Source organism: Pundamilia nyererei, unplaced genomic scaffold, assembly GCF_000239375.1.
Source record: "Pundamilia nyererei isolate P.nyererei 1_Seehausen unplaced genomic scaffold, PunNye1.0 scaffold00008, whole genome shotgun sequence".
Classification (NCBI taxonomy): domain Eukaryota; kingdom Metazoa; phylum Chordata; class Actinopteri; order Cichliformes; family Cichlidae; genus Pundamilia; species Pundamilia nyererei.
Genome location: NW_005187409.1, coordinates 4255031 through 4266210, shown reverse-complemented (window position 1 = coordinate 4266210; position 11180 = coordinate 4255031). Strand labels below are relative to the sequence as shown.

Below are 11180 nucleotides of genomic sequence, written 5' to 3'. Positions count from 1 at the left end.
AACATAATTGTATAAAAACATCTCTTATTTTACATAGGCCACTTGCAGCTTCTTGAATGCCCACTGGGGGGCAGTGCTATATCAATGCTGCTGCTATCAGTTCAGAAACAAGCGCTCATAGCCTGTTTTTCTGTTTTCAGCTGTTTGATTTGATGTCTTATCACTTCCCACGACATCAAATATGTTTGAATTACCTATTTTTAGGTAAATGGGGCATCACATATCATCAGCACAATCTGAGGTCACTGCAAAGAGACTGCTTGCTTCTAGTGATAGATTTCATCAGTGATAGTGCTGAGTGCCAGAGAACTGGCCTGTATACTCGTGATAATATATGATATTTCGATCTCTCATTTCTTTATATTTTCTATTTGGGAAATAGGCAACGGAATGTATTGAAAAGTACAAACATGCATGGAACTACAATATGCAAGGCAAAAACAGTGTTTGTACGAGTCAATATTTAGTATGACCTTTATTCTTCAACACAGCCTGAACTGGTCATTTCTTTAAGTCGTCTTCAGGAATAGTTCTCCGGACTTCTTCGGATGTTTGCCGTGTTTTTTTTCTGTTCTCTGTCAAGATTTTTCAATAATTCTGAGGTTCTGGGAATGCCAGTCCAGGACTGAGTTCAATTGTGAGTTTTTCTATCCAGGTATCCTTTTATTGTATTGGCATTGTTTGGGATCACTGTCACGCTGAAGAATTAGGCTGTTGCCTATCAGATGCTTTCCAAATGGTATTACATGGTGGATCCCAAGACCAATTTACAAAGTCCTTGGAGGCTCAAGATATTTGCATAGCATATCCTCCTAGGAAAAAATATTACTAGGTCCTGGAAAGAGTTATAATTGTAGGCTTACAATAAGTCTTTGAGGGTTTTTTTTTCTTTTTTTGAATGTGTTTAAGTTTTAATTTGTGCATACTGAGGAAAGCTGTGACGTGGTTTTAAGATGAATAACTACCAGCACAAAGTGCATACCTGTACGTAAGTGACGGGATCCTTGGATCACAGCGGCCTCTAGTGGAAGACCTGCACAAGTGCACCATGTCTGAAGCGTCACAAGTCATCAATGAGCAGGAAAAGTGGGTTAAACAGTTTTATTGAATCGATTTTTGCTGTTCAGAACTGTTTGTCATCTCTGGCTGACTTTAACAATGTGTAAAGAAAGAAAACTAATAAAGAGGGGCGCAGGGGATGAAAAAAAAACTATCAACATGATTTTTAAAAAATCATTAAGATTGTTGGCTTATGCACAACTTCCCACCCTCCCCAATGGAAAAAACAATTTCACCCTTGCCAAATGCTACAATACTGTATCAAATAGGGGCGATTTAAAATGTAAAAACATGAAGGGACTAACTGCTACTTAAAAAAGCTGAAGGATGAAGAATATTCACAAAGTTACATAAGGGGAGACACAAGAGAAGTAATAACATCACACCTGACTGCTTCAAGGAGGCAACAGTAAACTAGAGACATCAAAGTAGATTCTCACCAACCAGCCGCCGCTCCTTTAGTCAGATGTTACTAAAATTTCCCCAACTGTGGAACTCGGTTAAGGAAAAAAAAAAACAGAAAAAAGGGTGCAAAACATAATAACAAAAGTAATCTTGTTATGATTCAAAATAAGTGCAGTTACCCTGCTTTTAGATTTAAAAGACCAGGTTGGGTCAGGGGTCGGGTTTATAAAAATAAAAATAACAAGGACGAGGAAAGTATGGAGTCTTTTTTTTTTTCAAATCTTGTCTGCAAAATATAAATTACTAGTGCACACAAGGTAAATAACTCCTGCAGGAGATAAATAACTCTTGCACGAATTAAAATAACTCCTGCGGACATAATTAACTTGTGTGCACATGATAATATCCTCACACGGCACAGTAGGGGTTCTGTATTAATTCCTACTGATTGCGTGTGAACTTCTACCATAACACCAAGTCGTTATCCTTGTGCCGTATACAAAAAAATTCCCCCGATATGCACCCCTTGCATTGTGGCATATTCCAGGATAACATCACAACTGATATGACATCTAGCACCATTACAAAACCAAACAAATGAGAATTTTTAAAAAAAGGAAATATTCGTGGGTGACAAAAACAAAACAGAAAGAAGAAGAGTGCTTTAAACATATCAGAGGCTAACATATTCACACAGCTACAGCGAAATGATGAATAATAAACTCCAGGGATTTTTTAAATTAAATTAAAAAAACGAAACAAAAACACAAAAAGTTAGTTAAGAAAGGGGAGAGATGACAAAATAAAGCGTCGCTACAGAGTAAAATCGCGGTATAGTGTTTTAAATATTGGCAGAAAAACAAAACAAAACAACCGAGGGGACAAGCTAGCTGTGATTTACACGGCTGAGAAGCTAAAATTAAAGGTGAAGTCAAATTTGGGATGCGAGGGGGGGAGAGCTGTGAGTTGGTTTCCAGTCTGCATACAAGACAAATTGTGCAAAATAAAGTTCATTTATTCATTTTTGTTTATTTTTTTGCCGGCATCTGATTAGGTCTGTGCACAAGTGTTGTTTTTCCTGAGAGGTAACGGTTGCATGAGCCTCGTTTTGAGATGAAAGTTTTTTTCCTATTTGATGCATTTTTTTAAAAATCGTTTTTTTTACTTGGACTCAAAGAAAGAAAAAAGAAAACAGGAAGCACGAGGCAGGCGGCTGGAAATCTGCTTTAAAACTGTCAAGTATTTGCCTCTTTCAACTTTTAAAGTCACCTTACAGGTATCTCTCGCTTATATATATATATATGTATGTATGTATGCATGTATGTATGTATATTTGCTGTTTTGCAAAGCTTATGTACACTGAGTATACTCAGGCCCAAGCGCTCCCTACATGCCATGCCAATGCAAATATTAGTGTTCCTTTGGTTATGTAAAAAAAAGAAAAGAAAGAAATCTACATGCATCTTATTCTTTACAAAAATAAAAGTATAGAAAATTACAGTTAAAAATGATCTGAGAATGCTTCTTCCAATGTGTAAAAAAACATCACTTGTCATTAGTAATATATTCATACGTATTAATATCTGATTTCCATCTAAACTGTATATTAAAACTATCATCAAATATATTCTTTTTTTGTACTTCTCACACAGTGAATTAATTTTTCTTTTCCAACGTTAGTACTGAATAATAAAAGAAAACGTCTAACAATATATCGGGAAAATGTTAAATAGCAAAAACAAACCCTTGAGGGAGGGACTTTTTTTTTCTTTCTCAAATTTCCTTCAAAAGATAGGTCTGCATAGCATCGTGTACCTGCGCAATTTGTACATTTACAGGATCATAAACCCTCTTCTTTTGAGATGGTACAACCTAATGTGGATGCATCTTTTAGTGTGGGGTCCCTGTGTTGCAGGAAACCTAAGTGCTTTGAAAATGCACAGGCTCGAGGGAAATAAAGGAAGAAGAAGAAGAAGGAGTCAGGTTGGACAGTGGAGGCATGTCAGCTGTCTAGGACAATGTAATACTTGGCCAACCAATCACTCGTTAGCGTATGGATTTACCCTTGAATGCCCCGTGTGTAAATTCACAAATCCCATTTCTTCATTTTGTTAGTTCAACTGCACATCAGAGATTAAAAAAACAAAACAAAACACCCTCTATCTGACATCTACCTTAACACAATGGATTGAAGTAAAAAAAAAAATGCCAAACTGCAAGTACATACCCTCTCAACTCTTTTCTCTAAAATCATGAATTTAAAATCGTACATTTAATCAGGGCAAGATGTGCAACCACATGTTTCATGCCTCCGGCCGTCCCATCTTTATCTTCCACCTGTTCACAACAGTCCTCTCGCTCGCTTTATCTGTATCGAGGTCGGTGCAGCAGGGCAAGTGTACCTCATTCAGACGAGCATTTGGTCTGGCAAGTCACGCCGAGCGGGAAAACTGGCCATTTCTCCAAAAATCAAAACAAAACAAACAACAACAACAAAAAAACAGTCCATCAAGTCTCTCAAACCAGCGCCTTTGAGATCCGGAGTACCATATCCGCCCTAAAGCTTTTGTCGTGTAACATAACTAAAGTGGAAACTCATTCCAGCCAGAGGGAGGGAGGGAGGAGGGGTGGGGACGGGGAAATAGGTGATTTGTCTTGTCAATCTAAAAAAACCAAACAAAACCAAACCAAAAACCATCAAGTCACACATTTTTAAAAAAATCAGTTTGCAGTGAAAAAACAAACAAACAAAAAAACAAACAACAACAACAAAAATGGCTAGCAGCCCAATCGTCCGAGTGTTATTTAAAAACCCCCAAAACAAAACAAAATAAACAGAAAGTTGTGCATAGTAGGCTGAATCTCCTCCGCGTCCTCTGCATGTCTTGGCACGTGATATGAGTGAGGTCTTCGTTTGTAAAAGTCCAAGAGAAACGGCGCGCTTTGAAGACAAGCATCTTCGGCCAGCAGGGAGGAGGGATCAACCGGTGGTTGCGTGATGTTATCTTGATAGGAGATTAGTTTCCTGCAAAGACGATAGAGAGGATCATTCACCTCGCTGTCGCTTAAAAAGGCCGTTTGAGAAGATCTGTTAGCCATATCTGCATGCAATGCTGTGAGTAATGAGCAGATCTTTGTGAAAAAAACTAAAAGGGGTGGAAATATTCAATCTACAGTGACAGAAAAAAACAGAATAAAGATAAAAACGCTTTAGATTAGAAAGTCGGAAAATACTGAAAATATTAAGTTTTTTTCATTTAATATAATATTGATTTTTTTTAAGGAACAGTTGATCACCGATGGTCATTTTCACTAAATCCTAAATTAAAATGCTAAATATTCTCTAGATTTGCTGCTTTTCTTTACTTCGCACCACCGTGAATTGAATATATTTAAGTTTTCAACAGCTAAAGACAATTTTTTAAAAATTCTTTAGACTAGTAAATAGTTCGTGTCTCTGACAGTGGTTGGTGTACCTGGCTAACACCGTGTGGTCAGGTGAGTGATTAGCTGGGCACCCAGTTGTGAGCGGAGCCCTGCGTGGTGGTCGGTCCCGGGTAGCCTTGGCCTCCAGGCAGCATGGGGTCGAAGTTGAAATCGAGGCCGTCTCCGTCCATGAGGTCACTGTTGATTATGTAGTCCACATCGCAATCCAGGTTTTCGGTGAACATGTCAATGTCCAAGTCCGTAGGGAGCCGACCCGGACCGGTGGGGAAGCAGGACGGCACTCCAAACTGACTGATCCCCGGCAGGGTGGTGATGGGCCCCCCGTGTTGCGAGCCAACGGCTGGTAGCGCGGCGTGTTGGGCTTTGAGGGCAGAGAGCTGTGACGGGTCCTGAGACAGACCTGAGAGGATCATCCCCAACTCCATCTGAGAGTGATGCTGGTGTTGTTGCTGCTGCTGCTGCGCCGGTGGTGGTGGCTGCTGCTGCTGCTGGTGGTGAAGGTGATGCTGCTGAGGCTGCATCTGAGCCTGCAGCCCGATGGGGGACACGGTGTTCGGCTCCAACCCCTTAGCCAACCTTACTCCTGCAACAGACGTGCCCAAACCTATCATTCCCACCCCTCCAGAATTCGGCATGATGGAATCCACTTGGGCCATCAGGACATCGCTGGGAGGAGGGGAGTCGGAGGTGAGCAGCGCTTCCAAGCTGGAGGGTACGTGGGCGCTGTAATGGCCGCTCCCACGGGAGCTGGGGGTGGGCATTGGGTTGAAGAGGGAGTTGCTGAACGTCGTCTGCTCTTTGCTGCCGGGCCCGCAGGGAGACACGGAGGTTGTGGCCCTGGTGTGGGTAGGGGCCTGTGGGAGGCTGGATGAAAGCTGATGGAAGGAGGGGAAGCTGGAGCCTCGAGGCAGCAGGGTGGAGGCGGAGGGCAGCGGAGTGGGAGGTGCTGGTGGGGCTGTGCTGGGACTGGCCCCTCCCTGCTGTCCAGTCATCAGAGTGAGGCCATCGATCAGGTCCAGCTCCTCCATGAGCGTCTCGGTGAGGGTGGGAGTCAAGTTGCTGGCAGAGAACCGCCCCAGCAGGCCGTCATCAGGCAGGTTGTCGTCATCCTCCTGGCCCGGAGCAATGGGGGACAGACGTCCGCTCAGGGTGCTGGCGTTAGAGCTCGTGCGCGGGCGGAAGGTGGTCCACATATCCGTGTCGTCCAGGCTGCCGCGGGATGAGGGGCTGCTGCTGTTCACCCCCCATTTGGAGAACTGCTGGGATGAGTTAGGGCTGTCCGCGCCCGCCGAGCCCGTGGCACCATCGCCCTGCAACACACCTGCGGTGCCTCCCAGGCCGGCCGCTCCCGCCTGCTTCTTGGTCTGCTTGGCCCTCATGCGGCTCTTCAGCAGCTTACTGCTGTTGTCCATAGATGCAGCCCGGCGACGCGGCGCCTTGCCGGTCTTGCCTCCTTCGGGGTTGAGCATCCACCAAGAGCTCTTTCCGGTCGATTCATTGTGTACCCTCAGGAACTTGTTGTGGAGTGACAAATTGTGGCGAATTGAATTCTGAAAATCAAAAGGTAAAAAAAACAACAAAAAAAAACAAACACAAAACACAACAATGAAGAGAGAGTCATGAATTGAAACTCACAGGAATCCAGCAACAGAAAAGATGCTGACTGAATGAAAACTTTCAGGATTAAAAAGCATTTTAAACCTTATTTTGGAGCAAACTTTTCTACTTTTTTTGTGTTTTTTAACAGATTTGACTTTTTATTCCGTGAATGCATTTTTACATCCAAGTAGCCACTGAAATTAAAGTTTATTTATTAAATAATGCTTTACAATAACTCCCCAAAGGTATTTCAAGTTGGTTGCAGAGTGGTGAAACTTGCTTTTATTACACTGGTGATTTGCAGATTAATCACTTATCTTTAAATGAGAATAATAAAACTAAAGTATGGCTACTATGGATATAATCTTTAGTAAAGGATTTTCAAAATAGTTTTTGTCTCATCTTGGATGACACAAAATGTATTTATTATCTTTGAAAAGGGTTTATACCAAAACAGACGATCGTAGACGGTAATAAGCCCGAGCAATTACAACTTTGTTTCGAAGGGTTCACACCAACGCTTGCTGGGAACCACCCGTCTGCTAACAGTACAAAAATGTATCTCAAAATTCCCTTCAGAGCTAATCATTTATTCTACAAGAGTTAAAAAAGGTGCCATTAGTTATCCAGAGTTATTATATTTCAGAATTTTTTTAAATTTTGTTTTCCATTCGTTTTTTAATGCTCAACATTTTTTGCTTTTTTCATGTTGTTTTCACACATGAAATCAGTTTATTCTCATTATAATCCGTTTTTGAGTTTTTAAACTTGTAGCTTTTTCAGGTGGTTTGGCTTATTTTCACAAAAATAAAACTCCAAATGAACTAAAAGAAAAAAATAATTTAAAAAACCGCATCACTTCAAATCATGTGACCAATTAATGGACTCCCCCAGAAACATCCAAGTATTGGTCAGATTTGTCTGGGCCAGGAGCAACAAAAAGAGCGAACAGTAAGGTTTTCTTGACTAGTGGATAAGACGGAGAATTTACATTAATTTTACAGTAAAGTAAAGTACTCTGCAGAATGCTACAGGAAGCTGTTTAGCTTATACTTGCACCTGCTAGTTGTGTCAGATCGGGATCAGATCATAAACAAAATGCTCTGGAGTTCATTTGTAATCGGACTAAGATCACCTCATCCAGAGGGTCTCGGTGTGGCTGTTTTCGATTACAGGGTCCACATCAGTACAAATGAGTGTGGCCTCAGCTTTAGTTTTATTGAGGAGGTATCTGTCTCCTCCTAGCATAACAATATCAGAAGAGGTATTAAAATACAAACTCAACATGCTGTTTAGGCAGCCGGCGTGACGCAGACACCACAAGTATGAATAAACATCTGCACCAAAGCCTCCTGGTGCTTCTTGTAGCTTGACAAAACTGTCAAAAGTGTAAAAATGAAGATGTTTCCAGTGCTTTTTATTTAACTTGGACTGCTTCTTATTGATCGCTTTTTTACTCGAGCACTCAAAGCATGTACACAACATGCCTCACTCACACCAGCACTTCTTTTTCTACCTGGGTGCCTTCTATCTAACATTCAGACTGTTCAGTATCTTGCCCAAGGATAACCAGAAGGTTGGTGGATCGATCCCTGGCTGCTCCAGTCTCCATCCCAAACATCCATCAGAGTGTGACTGTTAGATAGAAAGCACTTAAGCATTTGGGGGGTGTTTGTGTAAATGAGGCATGTTGTATGAAGCGCTCCCAGTCCTCAGGTAGAGTAGAAAAGCATCTTTTTTCACCCAGTGACAGTCAACAACCAATGCCAACCACCTAGCAACTAGTAGCTGTATCACCTCCAAAATGTTTAAAACTTTTAACAATGTGCACGAGGTCACGTGATTAACCTCAGTACTGCCTGTAAATGCCATCCAGGGGTTTTCCTGCCCACTAAAAGGAAAATAAGCAGAACTGTGATTAATAATATGTTTAACCACTTTTCCCAAAGCTTATTTACTTTATGTTAAGTATTTTAGTTTATTTTTAAAACTAGGACAACCAGAATGGCTAGCCTATGCACAAACTTGGGTTAAATAAGGAAACACACACACACTCTGCCTTAACTCTTAATGCAGCTCTGTGGTGTGCCAGGAAAAACTCCTACTGACACATTTACCTGGTGGACCTAAGTGTTTATTTTATTACAGTTCAGCTTAACTCTTAAAACTAAAAGGCCCATAAACATAAAGATAACCTTGGCTGTGTACTGACTCAGATGATTCCCTGCAGATGAAGCCCTCACCTTCCAGCCAGCGGAGCTGTTGCTGTCTCCTTTGTCTCTGAAGTAAGGCACAGTTTTCACCATCCACTCATATATCTGCGCTAGCGTCAGCCTCTTCTCGGGTGAGTTCTCGATGGCCTGGCTGATCAGGTCCGCGTAGCTCTGGTTCCCCCACGCGTTGCGCCGGGAGGATCCTTTGCGCGGCGTCGCTCCGGTTCCGCCCACGCCGGCCACGACCCCGCCCTCCACGGACGCCGCAGCCGCTTTCTCGGGCTCGGACGCGATTTGCTGGGGCTCGGGCTTGTCCTCGTCAGCGGGCGGGGTCGTGGCGGCGGACTCGGCGCCGTCCGCCCCCTCCGACTTGACAGCCGTAATGTCGGGCCTCGGCAGCGGCCACGTGCAAGAGCGAGGTCTGCTCTGCGGCTCAAAATCTGGGTCAATCGGGGGCACTGGCGACTCCTCCATGGCGGTCCTCTGAACTTCCACTCAGAGAGGTGTTCAACTTAAAACATTTAAAGTTTGACAGGTAAGTTTGAGCCGATGACACCTTAAGAGAAAACAAACACACCACCTTTAAAATAAATAAACAAACAAACAAAAATAAACAAACAATATACTTCACCCTCCGCGGGGGTGTCAACCGAAGGGCCTAGAAAAGAGACGTAATAATCTGAACACGCCAATAGCCTCGGTTAATCCTCAGATTGGAGATTAGGGAACCCAAATAATCTCCTTAATAGTAACTATCATAAACCTTCAGATTTATATAGAAATAAGGAGGGCTGGGGCGGGACTCTCTTTGTTTGAATGAAATCTAAAAAGATAGTCGCACAATGACAATGAGCACCAAAACATCTGGACCTAGACGGGGTTTGGGGCCGCATCTGGAAATTATTATTATTATTAATCATAATAAAAATAATAATCATAAATAAGAAAAAATAGATATATATATATGAACATGTGTGGCTAAAAATAGAAATTGAAGCCAGTTAAAATCGCTTACATTGCTATATTTTACTTTCAAGGAGAGAGTGGTTTATATGCGGGTGGAGATTTTGTAATTATTGCGGATTAAATTTGTGAACTCACACGTGAAGTTTTCTTGTGAAACTATGCAGTATGCATGCGAGGATTAGCTGGCTGCGGTTACAAAGGAGCTTCTGGCTGTTCTTGTAAACAACCGGGCAGTCTGAGGTCTCCACAAGACCAGAAAAAGGGAGAGAAAACGACCAAAGTTTATTTATTTATTTTAAGTTCCGCAGACATCCACTAACCGGTGCGGCTTAGTCAGTCAAAGTGAAGATGTGCGGCGGCTGACTGTCCGAGCTGGCGGTCTGTTCAACACTGCCCCGGTACGCTGGCACACGTCTCTGTCTGTCTTCTGGTGGGAAAAACGAGCCTCCAGCGAGGATAAGATGTCAGTAAGGACGCTTCGGGGTTTGTTTATAACACTAGATGGATGACAGAAATGTGCAAAGAGAAGTCCGCGCCTCAGGTCTGCACGGTCCGCCACATTGCGGTCGGGCGCATGTCACCATCTGCCATGTTTCCCCACAGTCCTGCCGCGGCACACGATACTCGAAGAAGCGGGTTTTAAAAAGCCCACTCGACCGCAGCCCGGAACTCAGCCGACCCTCGTCTCGTTGTGTCGCTAACCAAGCCTCGCAGTTTCTCCGCAGGCGCTTGGGTGAAACTGGGGTCGCCCGCAGGTCTGTCGGCTCCCACTCGCCGCACTTTGAAAACAGCACCGATAGCCTCCGTAACGTTAGCCGCTTAAGCTCCTGCTACTCCAGAGTTTACAATCCGTGGAAAAGTCCGTGAAAAGCCTCCGATAACTTCATCCAAGTTGCCGTTTCTAGTCCGCGCTGACTTTTGTAAAACTTCCTGTTGTTGTGTCGGTACAAATATTCACTCCTTCGGGATCTTTTCGACTTGTTTTGTTTTGTTTTGACTCGAGGCGAAGACTCCCTTCTGACGTCTGTTTACCACTGTCAGGCAACGCACTCTGCGCCTGCGCACAATAGAATTCTGGGAAGGCGAGTCCTGTGTGTGGCAGACGGTTCCGACGTAAACAGCCGCGCTCGATGGCAACATGTACCTGTAGTGGAACATTATGTAACAGTTTATGAAAGTGTCCTAAGTACTCTTAGGCCATTTAAGGTATTACCGGTAATTAGAGACACGAGACAAGAAAAGACTGCAAAATTACATTATTTCCAGAAACAAACAAACAATAATTATAACCTTAAATTTTAATGTTTACTAGAGGTCCCTCTGAATACCTCCTCAAATTTCCAGTTTTTAATAATACATTTAGTAAACTTGTATTGATTCTGTTTTATTTAGCTTTGTTGAATTTGACTGTGCTTTATTACTTTATTACATGTGATATTACTTAATAATTTATTTTAACTTTAATGTAGTTATTTGTGATTTATTGTGATT

At 42.7% G+C, this 11180-nt stretch overlaps 1 protein-coding gene across 4 annotated transcripts; it reads right to left on the bottom strand.

Moving 5' to 3' along the window:
* Window positions 1-4190: 4190 nt before the first annotated feature.
* On the bottom strand, window positions 4191-10763 carry foxo4 (forkhead box O4). Of its 4 annotated transcripts, none has more exons than XM_005723039.1 (4): window positions 10010-10763; window positions 8754-9279; window positions 4941-6461; window positions 4191-4489 (listed from the first exon to the last, which is right to left on the bottom strand). In XM_005723039.1, exons 2-3 carry the CDS (start codon window positions 9195-9197, stop codon window positions 4971-4973), a joined length of 1935 nt encoding a protein of 644 aa, XP_005723096.1. In that variant the 5' UTR covers window positions 9198-9279; window positions 10010-10763; the 3' UTR covers window positions 4191-4489; window positions 4941-4970. The 4 variants fall into 4 exon arrangements, with proteins under 4 accessions (XP_005723096.1, XP_005723097.1, XP_005723095.1 ...); XM_005723040.1 differs by having other exon boundaries at window positions 8754-9234; XM_005723038.1 differs by lacking the exon at window positions 10010-10763 and adding an exon at window positions 9825-9981.
* Between the last annotated feature and the right edge of the window lie 417 nt (window positions 10764-11180).